The sequence below is a fragment of the Homalodisca vitripennis genome, chromosome 1 (genome assembly GCF_021130785.1).
Source record: "Homalodisca vitripennis isolate AUS2020 chromosome 1, UT_GWSS_2.1, whole genome shotgun sequence".
Taxonomy (NCBI): Eukaryota; Metazoa; Arthropoda; class Insecta; order Hemiptera; family Cicadellidae; genus Homalodisca; species Homalodisca vitripennis.
Genome location: NC_060207.1, coordinates 127,047,381 through 127,067,843, shown reverse-complemented (window position 1 = coordinate 127,067,843; position 20,463 = coordinate 127,047,381). Strand labels below are relative to the sequence as shown.

At 36.0% G+C, this 20,463-nt stretch overlaps 1 protein-coding gene across 2 annotated transcripts in view; it reads left to right on the top strand.

Moving 5' to 3' along the window:
* The first annotated feature begins 7,174 nt into the window (after positions 1–7,174).
* LOC124371069 (PC-esterase domain-containing protein 1A-like) overlaps positions 7,175–20,463 on the top strand; it is a 43,614-nt gene continuing 30,325 nt past the window's right edge. For both annotated transcript variants that reach the window (XM_046829390.1, XM_046829384.1), the window contains exon 1: positions 7,175–7,538. In XM_046829390.1, coding sequence (XP_046685346.1) covers positions 7,463–7,538 — 76 coding nt within the window. In that variant the 5' untranslated portion in view covers positions 7,175–7,462. The remainder of the gene's footprint in view (positions 7,539–20,463) is intronic.

The following is a 20,463-nucleotide window of genomic DNA, read 5'->3' as shown; positions in this document are numbered from 1 at the left end:
GCTAAAATGTCAACTGAATCTCCAGTAGTAAGAACACCAAAACAAAAAATTTCCCTACTTTTAAGTTGATGAAAATACTCATATATGTATACAATCAATTGAGGTTCGTAAAAAACAACTATTAATAAACAATAAATAAATAAATTTATTTTCAATGGCAAACACTGTTACAAACGTTGAAATAAGATTAGATATAAGAACCCTAACGATTAGATATAAGAATGGAACGCCTTCTATTGTGCCAAAAAACGAATAAATTCCAACGGTAAACAGCAGCATGTTTCTCTGAATGTTTACTGCCAAAATGTAAAATGGTCCTTCGTTCGAAGCTTATTGAGTTAAAAAATAGTTTATCTGCATGCCTTGATGATGTTATTCTACTATGTGAAACAAATCTCTCTCCTGATATCCCCGACTCCGAAGTTGTTGGTGATACTGACTTCATTGTTCATAGATGTGATAGGTCTGCTGCTACAAGTCACAAAAGTTCTGGTGGAGGAACCCTACTTGCAGTTCGTAAGAAGCTTTTGTCTAAGCGACTATACTCTGGATTCAACATCGAAAGCGTCTTTGCCCTTGTGAAATTAGGATTTGGTTTTTGATCTTCTTCTGGCCTGTGTCTACATCCCCCCTTCAAGTCCTCTTTCTGTTTACCGTGAATTCTGTGATGTGGTTACTGAGACAGTCGAATTGGCAAATTTCCCAAAGAAGACACTCATTTTCGGAGACTTCAACTTGCCTCACTTCGATGTCAATTTACCTGTATCTGGCCTCCTCAACATTGCAGCGAATACCTCCGTGACATGTCTTCTCTGCACTCTCTCTTCCAGATAAATCATGTTCAGAACCATAGAGGAGTAACATTGGACTTGGTCTTTCATTCTGATAGCGAGGTGCAAGTTAGCAGGGCTAATGATGGTTGATTAAACCTGAAATTCATCATCCTCCTCTGTCCCTTACTCTTGAGTGCTATATGCCCTTTACTTGTGACAAACAGCTACAGCGGCTACAACTTGGGGAAATGTGACCTCCCAGCTGCTTTTACAGCCCTACAGGAGGCAGATATGGGATTTATTCACCAGCCGATCTCAGTAGATGAAAAGTTCGACATTCTGGAAAGTTCCTTAGAGAAAATCGTCAAAAATGCAAGTCCGTTGAAGAAATTTGGTATCTCACGCTTCCCTAGGTGGTTTAATAATGACCTAAAAAAATGCATTATCGAAAAGAAAGCTGCGCATGGCACGTTTCAAGAGAAGTTTCAATCTTGCCCATTATTATGAGTTCTCGAGGCTGAGAGATACTTGTAGGTCGCTGTCTCGTGAAATGCCACATTCAATATTTGTCCAATGTTCAATCAAACATATCTTCTAATCCACGAGCTTTCTGGGGACTAGTTAAAGCTCAAAGAAATAACTCCTGATATGCCATCTAGTCTGCATTTAGATGATGAAGTGGCCAGTGACACAACAAGCATTTGCCAGCTGTTTTTCCTGTTATTTCAAACTCAGTCTACTCTCCCTCGTTACGAGTTTCACCTAGCTTTAGCTATGCCGTCTTCGATTCTCTTTGTGTCATAACAAACCTCAACAGAAAGAAGTTCTCAGCAAGCTTAAGAATCTGGACACTACAAAGGGAGCTGGAATTGACAATATACCGCCATCTATGCTTCATCACTGCCGATCTCTCTTAGCTGAACCCCTCACAGTGTTGTTCAATGAATCACTTAACAAAGGAATCTTCCCTAGCTCTTTTAAAGTTGGGCTTCATCATTCCTTTACATAAAGCAAATGATCCCAGCGACATACGGAACTACCGTCCAATCACTATTCTGCCGGCAATTGGCAAAGTTTTTGAAAGTATCGTGGTAGATAGACTGAATCCTTTTCTATCCAAAATAATCCATCCTTCCCAACATGGTTTTATGAAGGGCAAGTCTACTGTCTCCAACCTCCTGCTCTTTCAAGAATATGTTTTGTCTGCTTTTCGCAAGAACTACCAAGTTGATACAGTCTACATCGATATGGCAAAGGCCTTCGACAAGGTCGACCACACAATTCTTGTGTCTAAGTTGCTGGCTTACGGAGTGGGCTGAACCTCTTTTGTCATGGATCTCTAGTTATCTTCAAAAACGTTCTCTGGTCGTGAGGATTGGTTCCGCCACTTCCACTCAGTTCTCACCTTCTTCAGGAGTTCCACAAGGTTCTTTGCTGGGACCTTGCCTCTTCAATGTCTTTGTCAATGACCCTACTAGACAAATTAACTGTAAAGGCCTTACAATTTGCTGACGACCTGAAGATTTTCATCGCTGTGTCTACACCAGAAGACTCTCAAGAAATTCAAAATAGCCTTTCCGGAAATTGAGGATTGGTGTGTCAGGAATAACATGTCTGTAAATCCCAGTAAGTTGCTCTTGTATAACTTATCACCGCATCAAATCTCCAGTCATATACGTATACTCCATTTCTGGTACATCCATTCCACGGTCCCAGTGTGTAAAAGACCTAGGCGTTATATTTTGCCAGCGACATGGGATTTTCTGGACATATAGACCACATCAGTAGCAGAGCAAACAAGATGCTTGGTTTCATAGCAAGATTTCTCCAGAGGCATCGACAACCCTTTCTGCTCTTCGCTCTCTGTATTGTTCCCTTGTGAGACAGCTTGTGGAATATGCAAGTCCCGTGTGGTCGCCTTACACACTGTTGGCAATAGGACGAGACTGGAGGCTCTACAAAGGCGTTTTCTTCGCTTGATTGGTGTCCGGCTGGGTTTTGCCTATCTTGATGTGCCTGTGGAGGAACTGTCCGGCAATCTGAACTTGTCACCTCTTGCCCTGCGACGTGACGTGGCTGATGTTGTCCTTCTCTGGAAGATAGTGAATGGTCGCATGAACTGTCCAGATCTCCTAGCTGAAATCGACCTCAGAATTCCGGCAAACACAAGATTTCGAGATCTGCTGGGTCGAAGATATCACTCAACCAACTTCGACTTCAACAGTCCTTTCGCAAGGTTTATTCGCCTGGGAAATCGGGTTGCGTCTGGGTGTGACCTGTTCTTCGATGGTCTTCACCAGGTTCGCCGGCAGGCCTTCTCTCTTCTTTCTTTCTGCTGGGGTTGTACAGGCGAGGACCATCGCGCGGGGAGTGGAAGTTCTCACCAATTAAGCTACTGATTATACAGCAGTGGCCAGCTGTTTCAGGAGGAAGGTCACCTCACTTATCGCAGCTCAAGAGTGATTTGGAAGCGCCTCTACGGAGTGTCGTGTACTGCAATTTTATATAATAATTTATTTCCCAGCTACTTATTAATTACTCATTTTTAATACTAATATATGGTATTCTTGTTATTGCTAAATTACATAGTTTTATTAGCTGTTAATATTAGTTCTCATTGCTTTTATATATTTATTATATTCTATTTATTCCTGTTATTGCACTTTTATATAGTTTATTATTGTTGGTATTTATTATTATGTATATTGTATTGTTGTTAGTATCTGGTTTTTGTTAATTAATTGCTGTATTTGCAGAACACATCTTGCAGTTTCATTGTTTATGTTTCAATAGTTTATATTTTTTGTTTACATCTTGTTGTTTATAAGCTTCATAATGTTATTGTATCGCATTCTCTCGATTTATTACACTTATTCTTTTTTTTGTATTTTTATTGCCTTATCGCTTGTATCAGCTATTGTGTATTTATTGTAAAATGGTTTGTCCGTTAAAAAATAAATAAAAAAAAAAATAAAAATAAAAAAAAAAAAAAAAATGACAAAGAAATTATTACGTCAGATCAAGAAACTTTCTTCAATCAATCAGTCCGATTCAGCCATCAAATCTTTAATTATCTTATATAAACACTTTAACTGGAAATCTGACTTCCATGTTTAAGATTTTATTATAATAATGCTATTCGAATATTATATACTCAATAACTTTTTTGATATTAATTTCTTAAATAGTAAGTTTAAGTATGCAAAAAAGTAAATAGTACAAAAATAGAATTAAAGAACCAAACTCAAAACACCATTGAGGAAAGTCTTGTAGAAATCAAATAAAAAGTGGAAAAATGGACCGAAACAAAAATGTTATTTCTTGTAAGATATATTTTCGTGGTACAAATAAAGGTAAAAAGACATCTAAATGTGAGAACCTAGACACAAACAACTACAGGAAAACTAAAACAATTATAATTATAGCCCACCTAAAAATTATTAAATAAGGAGGATAGGCCAATACAATATAGTTGGAAAAGATTTATTATCTGACGAATACTAATTTATACTTTATATATACACTTAATACATCAACTACTAAACCGTATTGATTATAAACTGGCTATTGATGTAAAGTAACTGGCTATCTATATTAAAAATGCTTATAGAATTTCACGTTAAGTTTATTTCATAATTTATCTTTCAATAAATGTTTTTTCTTCAGATTGAAATTCAGTAACCTAAATGAAAATCACCCGGTTTTCTAACAACTTGTAATAATTTGAAAACGAACTGAAAATGTAATTTGTCTGTAAGATCTTAAAACTATAGAATCATTTGAATAAAACAATTATTGAACTTAAATTCGGAATTTTAAATGAACTTTAAATATTCCGTTTAAAAATAGAATCGTTATTCACTAATCGTTAAACTCCCGTTAATATTTAAAATGTCATAATAATGGTCTAAGATATGTTCAGTTACTTCTAAAGAGAAACTAATGCATTTTCACTGAAACAAAATTTCATTTCATTACCTCCTACCTTCTAAAAAGGAACATAATGCCTCCATAACTATGGTTTAATAACTATAAAACCTATGCAATAGATATAATTTTTTCTGAAAAAAAAAAATGTATTGTGAAATTTGTTGAACAATTTGAAGTTACTGTTTTACCATTAGGTAGAAATAGTTGGGGACAATAGTAATAGTAGATGTGCAAAGCAGTGGTGCCATCCTGAATAGCCACAAATAGTTGGGGGACAATGGTTTTTTTAATCTCATTTAAGCCTCAGCGTCAGCTATGCCGGCTTCGAAGTACATTTGTTTTTAATTATTATTATTCCATGATTGGATCTCCCCGGGATTTGAATCCGTGATCTCTCGGTTAAGAGAGCCAAGACTATAACTATTAGTCAAGGGAGGAGGACATGGGGGACAATGTTATTGGTAAGAGATGTACAATGCTGTGCTGCCAACCTGAGAAGCCACATATTTAGGGACGATGGTATTGGAAGCAGATTGTCAGTGGAGTGACTGCGACGTACCACTTGACTGATTCAAATATTTTGTTCGATTTTGTTGGATAGTTGTTAATAAATGCAGTAGAGTTAATACTTTTGTTCAAATGTCTGTTCCTGGAATCTTATCATGAATTATTTAGTATTTGTTGAATTACATCTAAAAGTAAAACTGTATAAAAATATTAATAAGGTATATCGCATAAGAGAAATTAAAAACTTGCAGGTAGACAAATTAAAACATGAATGTTCACAATTGCATTTTCCTCAAGTTTTTCTGCGCTATTCTGTAAATAAGAAAGTTGAATTATTATGAGTTATGTTAGATAAACTATATAACTGATATAACCGATAGTGCTGTATGGTTGTGAGATGTAGACACAAAGTATGAAGGGTTGAGGAGGAAGAACAAAACTGATGGGCCAGCAGAGAAAGTTGTTGTTAGGTATAATAAAAGGCTATGGCACCATTTCCCATGAAGCAATGAGAGTGATTGTACGAATAATTCCACTCGATTTTACATTAGAAAAGAGGTTGAACTGAAGAGCAGATCAGGAAGCACTATTACATTTGAAGAAAGGTAAAAGGAGAAGGGAAGAAACTCAGGATAAGTGGCAGACCAGATGGGAGGAAAGTACAAAAACAAGTGGAACTTTTGAGTATGTACCCGATGTAGGAGTGATGAAAGGGGGTAAACTAGGAGACACAGTGTATATGCTAATTTTAACGGCAAATGAAGGGGATGAGAAGTGTTACACTTGGGAAAACCGTAAAAGTGCAGCCATGTCTTGATGGAGTGTCAGTTCTACAATGAGGAAAGGACAGTGTTGATGTACCTGTGGGAAGGGGGAAATAGTACAACTGGTAGAAGCAAAACTGTTAGTATTAGGGAAGTAGGGGCGATCTTCTCAAGTACGTTCAGGAGGATAGTTACGAAGAAACAAACGAACAAAGACAATAAGTAGTAAATTCGACAGAGGTTTGGATGAATAGGAGGAGGTAAAGGCAAAATTTATAATATTAACTATTATATTTCATTAGTATAAGATTCAATTTCATTCTTTACAATAATTTGGTTTGCAATTGTATCCTCTGACTAAATAATCGATAAGTTCGGTTGAGTTGCACTATGTCCTGGGAAGTGGAATCAGGTGGTTGGTTCCCATTGACAGAGCTAACTTAACTTAACATCGCCTAAGGTCACGTGATGGACTGATCGGTCGGCATAGCGGCCCCTGTAGCCGTGAGCGGGCCCTGTCGACAAGGTGTGGTTGTTGTCTCGCAGATTTGGCCTGGGACAGAGGGTTTGTTTTTGTTACCACGTGTCCCCCATGCTAATGACTGTTGTGATGTGTGCTTAATATTAGCGGTGTCGCTAACTGCCCATTAATCTATGTACACCGAGTAGACCCCATGGGAGCCCATACGAACGTTAGCCACGTTGTGCAGCATGTGTATGAAAACCTCGTCCGTGAGTAGCAATTTTTTATACACCTATTAGTAAATCGCTCACATCCCCAATCTCATTTTTCTCTTTAAAGCTTTATTTTCTTGGCTACTAAATTATTCACAAATAATAGTTAATTTAGACTCAAAATTACTGTGAGCCTGGGGACTGGGCGAGGAGAGAGGTGTGTGAAATCATCAAAGGGAAATGAGTGGGAATGGAATTTTAATTTACGATGATTAGGAAAGTGGAAAAATTAAGAAACATGATTTAAAAACCACTACATTTAACAACCCTTCTTCAAACGAGGCATTATCAAACTGGGAAATTTCTAATATATGCTCAAATGAAAGGTTTGAAATTACAAATATAATACACATTTAAATGGTCTTAAAAGTAGTGAAAAAATGTGCAGCTTCATGTAAGAAAAAGCAACCCAAAAAAGCAGTCAAAACACAAAAATTGGAATTCATATTGGGGACATTAGGGATAGTGGAAGTGGAGTGAAATGATAATGAATGATAGAATGAACTCTTACTAACCATGATGAAAAATTTGAGAACAGAATAAAGTTGTCTTTTCTTATTTAGTTTATTTCAAATTTCAATAATTTGCTGTACGGCTGTGCAGCTGTGAATTTTATATATGAAGTATTTGTTGTGATAATGAAGCATTGATTTAGTTTGTTTGGTATAGAATTCAAAATTGCTTCTCACCGTGTTTATAGTATTTTGTACATTTTTGGTGAAACTACACTAACCAAAAGTATTTATATTGATCATGGCTGATGTATTTAAACGAGAAGATGCTTTAAAACTTCTAAAGAATAAACATATAGCTTTGTTTGGAGATTCAAGTAAGTGATTTAGATTTAACTGTCTTAACCATATAACAATGTAACTAACCTAGGTGTGTGTATAACTTCTAGTTGGAGGAAGGATTTAGTTAGTCTGTGTATGGTTTAGGCCTACATCTCAAATTGATAAGTAAGGTTGGTATTTATTTACAATACCGTGACCATGAAAAATGGACTTTTTTTCATGGGTTGGGCATTTATAGCCAAGTATTATTATCACAGGTGCATATAAACTGGGGGGAAAGTATATTATTGTATTATATTGATGCCTTTCGGGCATTATTGCGTTAAAAATGGAAACTAACCGACAAAATTTTGTTGAACAACACTTGGAGGGTTAAGGATCAGGGGCATCACGTGATCTGGGATTCGACTTTTGCAAGCTCGAGTTAATTTTTTTTTCTAAAAGAGCAAGCAGTGCGCAGCACTGCGCAGCGGGCAAGCATCGTTGACAGAATTAACGTACTTGTCAGCATCATTTCAGTAAAATTTCCAGAGATACTGTCAAAAACAGAGTTTTCAAAAAATCGTAACTCCTTTGATTTTCGTTGCCGACAAATTTTTTCTTCACTATTGTTTTCAGGAAAAATTGTAGTTTTCAGGGGAAAAAAATGAACATACCTTTCCATGGTCACGTTATTGTAAATTGATACCGTAAGGTTTAATTAATCCTTTAAGTTCATTTTTTAATTATCTCTGGTTACTAGGGTATAGTTCTTTTATTCTATCATCCAGTTTTACCTGACATTTAGAAATGTGGAAACATGCAGGTAGAAGGCTTCTGATAGCAAGGAAGATATAGTCTTGACACTGAGGAATCGGGGCTTAATTGTTTTCCTCTTCCGGACCTAGGATCCAATAGGGCGGTTTTGACATTTTATGTAGAAAAGTTCATGGGTCATTATTATTAGCATAATATTATAATATTAGCATATTTTGTTGTCTGTTGTGAACTTTGTGTAGGGTATGATAAGCGGACCTGGTTTTTTATATTGAAATTGACAAACGATAATACTTAATCACAACCATTGATATAATCAATTGATAATGATTAATTATTTTGAACAATTAACTTAAAAAAACCGTCTATATCAACAGCTGTAAACACTTTCAAATAATACATGTACGGTAATATTTCAATTTTACATACAAGTAACATTTATTATTAAAAATGACAGTCAATTTTAGAAAACTACACGACATTGCTTTGAAAGATGATAAGACATTTTTTAGTGGCTTCAACATTTTGGACCCATTATGTGAAATTTTTGGGTATAATAATTTGTTTGATCACTGTAAATATTAAATTCATATTTAAATTTAAAACACATGATTGTTATTGAGGACTATAGATACTTATATATCGATTGATAGTCTAGGATTTGAGATGCGAATATTAGGTATTGATGATTATATTCTTCGATATAAAAAAAACCGGGTCCGCTTATCATACGCTACCCATTAGTTATATTAGGTGTATTATAAATCCGGACGTAGTTGTTCTAACGGAGTGTGAAAAATATAACGAACACTAGACTTGCTAATTTTTGATACTTTGGGATTATACCGACCACACCAGTATGAAGAACACAGAAATATAAATTTATAGAAACAAACATGATAGAACGAAAAAAACAACTGTTTAATTATAAAATTACAAACTTACAAGTGTTTCCAGGTATTGTGATCGGTATCGTTGTCGCTGTTATCTTATCTTTCTCGAGAATCCCGATTACGGCAGGCCCGCGCGGCATCACATGATTTGCACGGTACATAATTGCCTTTCCATTACAATTCAATTTATATTTCTGATCAGCTCCTCTAGAATTTGATATTTTACTGATAGGTACTATCTCGAGGGATGTTTTTCTTTCGTCGACATCAGCGCGGGCTTCGGCAGCACCGAAGCCCGCGCTGATGGCCGGAGGCACTCGCATTTTGGGTGGCGGAGTGTGATCAAGAATAAAAAAGTTTTGAGTGTTTTTTCAATAAAGAGTTTAGTAATAATGTTTGTTTTTGTTGAATTTTTGTGTTTGGAGAAATGTAGAGGTAAAAAACGGAAGTACAACAAAGCGACGAACCAGCTGAACGGGCGGCGAGACTCTGCAATCACGTTATCTACTAGACCGCTCGACTTTGACCTCTGTCTGAGGATGGGGAGGGGTTTGCGATAAGACAATTCCTGTTTTATATTGACAAAATATTGTTCTACGCTAATCTAGTATCAGTAGAAGCAAAATGTCAAATAACGATTCATGTCTGGGTGTGGTCGGTATAATCCCAAAGTACCTAATTTTTCACTGGTGGCAGCATTTGGCAGATATCATTCAAGGGTGGAGTAGCTATACACAGTAGCACCAATTTAACAAACGAAATGAATGAAATTAGTTTTGGGTAGGGTACGATAAGCGGACCCGGTTTTTTATATCGAAATTGGCAAACGATATTACTTAATCATAACCATCGATATAATCAATCGATACTGATTAATTATTTTGAATTATTAACTTAAATAGTCTATATCAACAGCTGTAAACATTAAAATAATACACGTAGGGTAATATTTCAATTTTACATAAATAATTTTCATTATTAAAAATGGCAGTCTATTTTAGAAAACTACACGACATTGCTTTGAAAGATGATAAAACATAAATAAAATATATTGTTTTTGTGGCTTCAACATGTTGGACTCGTACCAAAAACCCCATTGTGTGAAATTTGTGGGAAAGAAACAACTGTAGCTGTGAGAGAAGCAAATATGGTAGACTTCAGTTTTCCTAATTTTTGTTATAATAACTTGTTTGATCACTTTAAATATTACATTCATATTTTAATATAAAACATATGATTGTTATTGAGGACTATAGATACCTTTATATCAATATTGATAGTCTAGGATTTGAGATGCGAATATTAGGTATCGAAGACTGCATTCTTCGATATAAAATACCGAGTCCGCTTATCTTACCCTACCCTTAGTTTTAATCTAAACAATAAACAGCAAGTCACATGTGACGAGATTTGTTTTTAAAAGTGGCTTCAATATGTGGGCTTGGCGGAAATTATATCGTTAAGGGCCAACTTGGCAAATCACGAATTTGATGTTATCAACGTATTCCGCTCTTCCTCCTGATCAAAAATATATATGGTTTTAGGGGGTATATTCATAAATAGTTAAGTTTTTAATGTCCTGTGTTTGGATATCTTATTTTTGTATTATCATAAATGCATTGCCATTACTGATTGCCTTTAGATAGATTAGTCTGTAAAGTGGTTCCAACTATCAGCAACATACTTAACTTCCATGTTTGTGCTCGCATTCACTTGTAATCTGATATTACCACCAGATCGCAGTAGACACCCGGTAGAAGCCACCAACTCAAGGTCGTATTGCTCGTGTATCGCTTTGCTGTCAGAATATGCCATCACATTATACTAGCCATTCCTTGTATACTTACTGCATACTGTGGCCATATTTATCTTGTGAGAGTGACTGACATATTTGTTAAACAACCATCTATAGACAATAGACAATAGACAATAGACAATATTCTTTATTTGTGCATTCTTAGAGAATTACATTAGCGTCAATACAAAATAATAAGATTTTTCATAAATGGTTTATGTAGTCCCATTGAGTTCTCCAGCTCAGAAATTCTTCAATGGTGTAGAAGGGATGACTCAGCAGCCATCTTTTTAGTTTCCTTCTTAAAGTTCAGGCTTCCTTCTTGAGATTTGATGTTATCAGGCAGCATGTTGAATAACTTTGCTCCCATGTAGGAAGGTTTTTCTTCAAACAATGCTAGCCTGTGAGCTGGCAAATTTGAAGTTTGCAGCGTGACGAGTGTTGTGACTGTGGAGATTACTGCCTCTTGTCAAGTTTTTGTCTATTGCATACATTATCACTTGAAGAATGTAGAGTGCTACTACGGTAAGGATACCATACTCGACAAAAGCTGTTCGACAGCTCTCTCTTGGTTGCATTCCAGCCAAAATTCGCAGGCACCTCTTTTGTAAAACAAGAGGTCTTTGTAAATTCCGTAAACTAGAATTTCCCCATAAAACAAAGACCATATCGGAGATGTGAGTCGAACACTGCATAATATGCAACAGTTGCTGTTTTTCTTGTCACTAATTTCTTTTATTCTTTTCACCACATACAGTCCAGTACTTAGTTTTTTTACATAGGTTGTCTATGTACTGAGTCCAACTGAGGTCATTGTCAATAACCACTCCTAGGTACTTGGCTACATCCACAGGAACAATATTGGGTAATAGCCCTACTTCGTGTTTCCTTCTACCCATACTAGTTGTTTCGATTTAGCCTCATTTACCACCAGGTTATTATTGTGGCAGTATTGAATTGCCATCTCCATGGCAATGTGTGATGAAACCTCTAATCTACTAGGGCATTTTGTCACTTAGTAGGAGCACCGTATCATCAGCACACATGATGGTAGTTGAATATTGTTCCAGAAATCCAGGAAGGTCTCTGGTGAAAAGAATAAACAGTACAGGGCCAAGAACGGAACCCCTGTGGTACCCCTCTTGTGACTGTTAAGGGCTTTTGATCTCACTAATCTTGTACACCCCTTATCCATGTGTTTCAGCTCAACCAGCTGTTGTCTGCCTTCTAAGTAGCTTCGAAACCAACTAGCCGTAATTCCTCTTATCCCAAAATGTGCCATCTTCATTAATAATTGGTGATGGTCAAGGCAATCGAATGCCTTACTGAAGTCTAGTAGAAATTGAAGTGGTGGTGTCTCCAGCTTCAAGCTTGTCAATAATACATTCTACTAGACTTACTATTGCTGTTGTTGTAGATCTGCCCTTTATAAAGCCATGTTGCTGTGCTGTTAGTAGATCGTAGTATTTCAAATGTTCCAAGAGGCGGCACAGCACAATTTTTCAAAAACTTTGGACAATGTTGATATTAAAGATATTGGGCGATAATTACAAATTTCAGCAGAGTTGCCTTCCTTGAACAAAGGTATTACTTTGGCTAATTTTAGGTAACATGGGAATTTACCCTCCTTAAGTGACAAATTTATGAGAAGAGTCAGTGGCTGTGCAAGCTCATTACAGCAGGCCTTGAGAAGTTTTGGAGGATATGTCGTCTATTCCTGCAGAGTGTCTTGCTTTTTAAGGACATTATAATATGTTTTACTTCCCTAACTGTAGTAGGTTGTAGGTAGAGGTCTGGAGTGTTGGAACTACTAGTTGCTACAACTTGATTTGATTGGGGATTAGCTGCAAGTGCTTTATCAGCCAGCTGTATAAAAGTGATATTCATCAAATCTGCCATCTTCTGAGGATCAGTAATCACTTCTCCTGTTGGGCCTATAAGTTTATGGAGACCGGGTGAATTTTTGGATTTTCTTTCTCTGTTTATTACTGTCCATACAGCTTTAGATTTGTTTTCAGAGAGGGCAATTTGTTCAGCTGTTGCATGTCGCCTTAAGGCCTTCAACTTGATATCGTAGTCTTTCTTTTTAAGAGCAGCTTCTTGCTTATGTTCTAACAATCCCGTGAGTATGTATTGTGACTGCGCCCTTAGAAATTCATTCTTCAAGCTGTCAGCTTCCCCCGCGTCAAACACTCTAATTCCTTTTTTCCTTTTCGGTTTTGTATACTTGTAAGGACAGGCATGGTTTAAAATCAAATTGACTGTTCTATTAAAAAAGTTGTAGGCAAAATCTGTACTTGTATTAGTCTTTAAATCATTCCACGATTCCTGAGCTAATTTATGCTTGATCTCTGCGATATTTCTATCTGTAAAATTTCGTTTTTTTTATGAAAGACGAAGAGGCGTTTTCAGGATGAGAGTTCACAGCAGCAAGCTGAGCAGAATGATCAGAGATGCGCTTCATGCAGCACCTGTACAGTAAGTTCCTCGTCTCTCAAATTGGAGCATACACAATCAATAGATGTTCGCCGATGTGGGTGTTATTCTTGTAGCATGAAGCATTATTCTGTTAATATTATAACTCAATAGCATTTTCCTCAAGCATATTCTGTTCACGACCTGAGTCCAGGCAATTGATGTTGATATCGCCCATAAGAATGGTAGGGCTCCTCCAGGTTGGCACTAATTGTAGAGCTTGAGTTACAATGTTAAGAGACACTTCTAAATTTCCATGTGTTCTGTAAATCCCAATAACGTATATATGCTGCTGCTCCAATTTAACATTAATCATCGCAAACTTCACACAAACCATTTTCTACACTTAAGTGTGTGATCTGTTCTGGTTCAACAGAGAGTGCCATAGATTCCTTGCAAAATATGGCCACACCAACCCTTTCTGTGATTTTTTATTCGACTGAACTCTGCCACCAATGTATACCCAACCAGCACAGTGTTTTTGAAGTTGGTCAGTTTGTAAACCATGTTCCGTCAATATTAAAATGTGAGGGTCAATTTTAGCTAGTAGATGATTTACCCTGTCAATTTTTATTAGATAGGCGGTCCAACATTTTGGTGAAGGATGGTCAGCTTCTTTAAATCAGTTTTTTTTTTTGTATTTTCAGTTTTGAAGAGCTGAGTTCCAGAAAGTCCTCTGCTTGTATTTGTGCTCCTTCCGATGGCGTAGGGCTAAAAAATTCTCATTTTTCTTTATCTAGAACGTGAAGAGTTGAAGTGCACGGACTAGACTTAGGCCTCTTGCTGTCAGGTTTCGATTCTTGCCAAGCTATTGGTTGATCTGAATGTTTCTTTACAAGAAGAGAAGCACTGTAATGTTGTTTTTTATAGGAACTATTCTCTTTAGATTTTGGCCTTGGATTACTATACATTTTCTTTGCTGTATGGTTTTTTAACAGCAATTTTTTGTTGGTTGTATTACTATCAGTTGGGATACAAAGTAATTCTTGTTGATTCTCTGGTTTGTTTTTTGTTTGAGTACCAGTAGAGAAACTAATATTTTTGGTGTCATAGGATAACTTTGTTCATTCAGCTTATGCTTGGCTTTAGGGAAAATATCATCCACAAGCACTTCATCCAGATCGCTGTTTTTTGTGCATGCCGTTCAGTGTAGAGGCTGCTGTTTTTGAAATTTCCTGATTGTAGGCATTTTTGTGACCTACAGTTTCAGATGATTTAACACATTTTGTGATGCAATCATGCCTTTGCTTATTCAGCACCTCAATGGCAAGTTCCATTTGATTTTGTTTCATTTTTTAATTGTAGTCAGCTCTGACAAAAGGAAAGAGGTGGGTAAATCATGGTCAGTTGGGCTTGTCTGGATTCCCATTTCCCTGCAGGATCTTGCAAGTTCAACACCACCACATGCTTTTGCCTTGTCTGAGCTGTTTTTCTCAAGTTTTAAAGTTTTTATAGTGTTTTCAAGTTGGTAAATAGTTTCTTCTTTTTCTTTATCGGCTTCCTCAAAGGCTGTAGTGAGGTCTCTACGTAATTGCACTTCCTTTTCCAACTGACATTCTAACTCCCTTATTGTGTCAGTAAGACTATTGTTTCTTGCCAAAATAGTATAATTTTTCTTTTTCAAGTTCTTCAGCATGTGCATAGTGGGTCATGCTGTTATGTTCATTTTTGTCTGTAATTTCTGAGATTTGTTGGGTCAAATTTGCGTTATGAAGGGTCAGATTGTGAATTTGTTCCCTTAGTTGTGTATTTTCTACTAACAAAGCATTTCCCACTTCAGCTGCTAGTGTCAGTGATGTTTCCATATCCTGTTCATCCAACATTTTGAGTTAAGGATCTTGTTTTCTATTTCATTTACGGTCAAGTCAGGACTCCCTGAGGATATTTTTGGTAAGTCAATGGATTTGGAATTGAAGTTTTCAAGGTTAAGCGAGCTAACCAGTGGATAAGTTCAGTAGCTCGTTTGTATCAATACCACTAGTCTGGTGAATATTTCCCACAGATGTTAAGACCAGTGACTGGTTAGTATTGCCTTTGCCGTCACATGTAGGTAATTTTGGGGTGTCAGAGCAATTTCTGCAGGTCCAGGTGTTGATCTCATATTTACCCAACTTCCCAAGTTGCTTGTCTGTGATATCAACACAGCCTCCATGGTACCAGAAATTACATGGACCAGTGCATTTGATGGCAGAATACTTTACTCCAACACCGCAAGCACCACAAGGATGTTTGGGGTTGTCAGTTTTGACCTTAGACATTTTTATGTGAGTTCATAAAATAAAATTAACACTACTACTGATCTACTGTTATAGTGCTAAAAATTGAGAATACAGTTTTTTAGCCAAGAAGTCAAAGAGTTCAACTTCCTCTGATGAAGCATTAAACTTATATCACTCAGCATTTTTAATTCTAAAATCTTCTTTCAGTTCCTGGTACCAGTAAAATACCAATAATTATGGTTAAGTGGTTTATTAGATGTATATATTTTATGTGCTTTAGACACAACATTTATATTGTACACAGATTACATTATTGTATCTCTCATATTGTAATTGAAAGACTATTTTGCAATGTGTAGTGCAGACGAAATAAACAATTTGTTGACAGTAGTTGATAACAGCTGGTAACCTGCCAGCAGACAGCAATAAGATTATTTGTCAATGGCTTGATGGTGAGTGGTGGGGTTGACAGTCCTCAACAGGAAACTGCTCCAGTCAATCAAGTGATTAAAATGAGCATGAACAATCAGTATTCAGAGTCAGTCCCGTTTATAACTTTAAAATTTACTATTGAGAAGTTTTCTTCAGAACAAAAATGTTTAGTGAATAACAATGCAGTTTTGAGCCTTCAATACTTGGATTCAGAGTTTAAAAGATGTGTTTCAAACCATGTGGTTTTTGTATATGTCACAGTTGAGTAATCAAAAAACTTAATTTATAATTTCGTCTGCAAGAACAAATTGAAGCCTATCTATTCATTAGGTAAGATATACTTCTCTGATTAATTAAAGGTAAGATTTATGACAGATAATTGATTAAAAACGTTTGAAAACTGTAACTTATACAAGCACTACAAACATAACAAACTTTTCACACCAGTGTTCAACATGTATCTAGTTTGTTACTAATGTCCGAATGGCAGACAATACTGATTGAGTCTGCCGTAGTGAGGAAATTAATAAGACATTTGATTTTGAAAAAGTACTGAAATATTGACTTGTAGAACACATAGTCCTTTTTTATTAAACTTTCAAATGTAAATAAAAATGTTTTAAGAGATTTTAAAGATTTTACTTTTTTACTCCTTTTGGTAATTTTATGGATTTTATCCATTACTCATTTTAAAGGAACACGTCATATGACGTACATACTCTTTAAAGGGTTAAAAGAAAGTTGAAAAGCAAACATGACCTGAACAAAATTTAAAAATCTTATGCTTCAGATAGTAAAAAGTACAGTAAAATAAAATACAGTACTCGTACTGTATAGTATTTCTAAACTGAAATTTACGAATTGTCTAAGGTTAAATGGCCTAATCTACATTTTGTGTTTCAATGGCAGTATTATTGATGCTGTTTTTGCCCTGTTTGTTAGAGAAAAAGTCAGTAATAGTAGTCTGCTTACGTGATGTGACGTTGATAATATCCAATAAGCAATCCAATTCAGTTATAGATTTTACCATACATTCACTCAAACCACCCTTTTTTTAAGAAAAAAATACTAGAACACCATTGGCTTCACGAGCATCTTTTAAATTCGGGTCGGGCATTACACAATCCAGTTTATCGTCATCGTCATCTTCGGCAGCCACATTTTCGTCTGGAACAGAGGTCCCAGAAGAAATGATGTCAGCGCCTGTCAACTCCTCACACACAGCTACGTCGTCATCAAAAGTAAAAAAGTCTTTGTACTCTGCATCCTTCTCTAGCTCTAATGCTTCTTTGACTGTTTCCCAACCTTCCGCAGTGTCGATTTCTTGTATATAAGGCTGGTCTGAATTGTCCTCCTGAGTTGTAACAGTGAATCCACTCTTCTTGAAACAATTATAAATTGTAGTTTCTGTAACTCCACGTTTTTGTGATCATCCACATTGCATCAAAGACATTGATATTTGTAGGTGAACGGCTTTCCATGTCTCTAAGGAACTGTTGTACGACCTCTTTTCTATAATTTACTTTAAAACTTTGGATAATGCCCTGGTCAAGCGGTTGCAATTTAGAGGTTGTGTTTGGAGGAAGATACTCGACCTTAATGTTACTCAGCATAGGAATGTCTCCATGAGCCTTGCAGTTATCAATGAAGATCAGAAGTTTCCTCTTTTTCTTAGTCATATCTTTGTTAACACTTTGAAGCCATGCACTGAAAGCGTCACAATTCATCCAAGCCTTTGTATTTGTCATGTAGTCTATAGGAAGTTCATTCACATTTTTAAAACAACATTTAAAAATGGTTTTTTCGCTTCCAAAAAATGTCCCTGTGCGGTTTGCTCCCAGCATAACTGTTAAACGATGTTTACTATTTTTTTTACCATGGCATTTATCACCCTTAAATGACAATGTTTTGTCAGGTAAAGATTTGTAAAACAATTCAGTTTCATCTGCGTTATAGATGTTTTCTGGTTCATATCTCTCGGTTAGCTTGGGAAGTTTATCTTTGCACACTTTTTGAAAAATGAGTTAATTTAGTTTTTAATTAGTTTTGCAACCATCCATTGCTAGCTTAGAAGTTCTCGTGTCCCAGTTCAAAAGCAAACTGTTGGGCTTTTTCTTGAAGTATAGGTCCACTTATTGCAATATTTTTGTCTCGACATTGCCTCAACCATTTAAGCACACACTCCTCTACGTCTTTCAGCTCACACGACTTTATCTTTCTGATTTTAGAACACAGTACACTTCCGTCATCAAACTTCTCTTTCTTTTTTAAAATTGTAACTAAAGTGCTGGGTAGAATTCCAAATTCTTTTGCGGTATCCAATCATTTTTTCGTTGGATTATTTTCAACGCATTTGATAAATTTTCATTGACACTCTACATTTATAGCGCACCGTTTCTTTTTGTTATGGCGTTGGCGTCCATCGTCACTACTGTAACTTAATTCCGAAGCACTGCACAATCCAAACTTTCCACAACTGAATAAACTCGTCTAGTAATTCAAACGGGAATGGCTGTGACTAAGCATTCATGTCGAGACACAATTTTTTGTTTGTTGTCCTTTGTTGCCGTTTGTTATAACAAGATGCTGTCGTGGAAAATTCGTTATATAGAGGTGAATTTTGCTACAAGAGGTTGTAACAACGACAAATCCACTATATTGAGGTTGATTTATTTTTTCCAGGATTACTATAAATTCGTTATATCGAGGTTTGTGAGTATGCTTTATTCATTATGTAGAGATGAAATTTTTATGGAGACTTCAAAAAAATTCGTTATTTCAAGGAATTCGTTATAATGAGGTCCATTATATTGAGGTTTGACTGTAGTTCGACGAATTGTAGTGAATTGTGTATGTCGGAGTGTTTTCTCGGGCATGTTAAGAGTTTATGTTTTAGCCTTTGGGGAACTTATTTCCTTTTTAATAGAACATGAAATTTTTAATAATGGGTGAATATGTTCATCGTGTGGTCACGTATTGTTTTTTAAACTGGGAGACTTTGATGTTGCGTTGTGACAGAAAAATTCGTAAAAGTAGTAAAAAAAGTTTTGAATGTCGTAATTTTAAAAAATTGGCCCGGACAGGTTCCTTTTTTGAAAGAACACGCTTAGACATAGAGACATATTTTGGTTTGGTGACCACATTGTTGCATTTGAAGCCAGCGAGACAACGCTATATTTCGTTGGAGCTTGGTGTTCTGCACATTCTCTGGAACACACTAATGGTAAGTGTTCTCTATTGATGTCCATATATATATATTTATATTAGGGGTTTTCATGATTTATTAAGTTTTTTACACCGTACATAATTGCCTTTGCATTACAATTCAATTTATATTTCTGATCAGCCCCTCTCTCAATGGATGTTTTTCTTTCGTTTGTACAACATAGAAATATTGCTCCGCGCATGAACAGTTGTCCCATTATTTTTTATGTTTTACAACTTCGTTATTTCTCATTTGCACCCTGTCAAACCTTATATTGTTTTGTTCTGTAGGACGATTCCAATAAGTTAATAACGCAAAACTTGTATTTTGCCTCTCCGGCCGTTATTTTAACAATTACTGGCTTGGCTCCTGGTAATCCATGGGGAGAATTCTTTCCTCCATTTCACAAAAGCGGTTATAGCATTGATAGGCAAGTTATAAATATTGTAAGGTTTGTTTGATATCTATGTAAGTCTAGGCCATAGTTGGCTTTTTTGTTTTGTGATGTTAGTGTTGAATTTATGTTTTTAAAATTTTAATGTACAAGATTCTTCTTGTTACGGTAATTTATTACTCTTATTGTGTCCGATTTTTACATATGAGTCGCCCAGTTGCAAAACTCGTTATGTCCATTTTGAAGAATTTTCAGAAACCCCAAAAAACTGTAGAACATAAAGTAATGTATATTGTAAGCTCCTTTCACATTTTTTCTAAAGGTTTGTACATTATAATGTATGTCCAGTATCCTCAAAAAGATATGTTAACATTTAGGGGGGTTTTAAGGGGGGTTTAGTTTGGACATAACGAGTTTTGCTACAGTATATTGGATTAAACGAGTTTTGCTGCATTATATGGGAGAGTAAGATTAAAATAAAGAGAGAGATCATTTAAGAACATGTTTAATGTAACAAAAATGTTTCAAAAATATATACAAATAACATTTTTTAATTATTTCAGCTTAAATCTAGTAAATGTCCATGTTCATATTGCTAACTCCTCATTAGTATCGTCGATCTCACCAATGTCCGATTTATTGTCTTGGGGATCAGAAAGAGCTTTCTGTTGGTCGAAAAGATTCTTAAAGAACGTCAGATCTTGGTTATTTTCCATTTATTACCTTTGTTCCTAGAAGCTTCATTGCGCTCATCGCAGCTGTTCTCATCACCTCCTGGCCAAGAGGAGTGT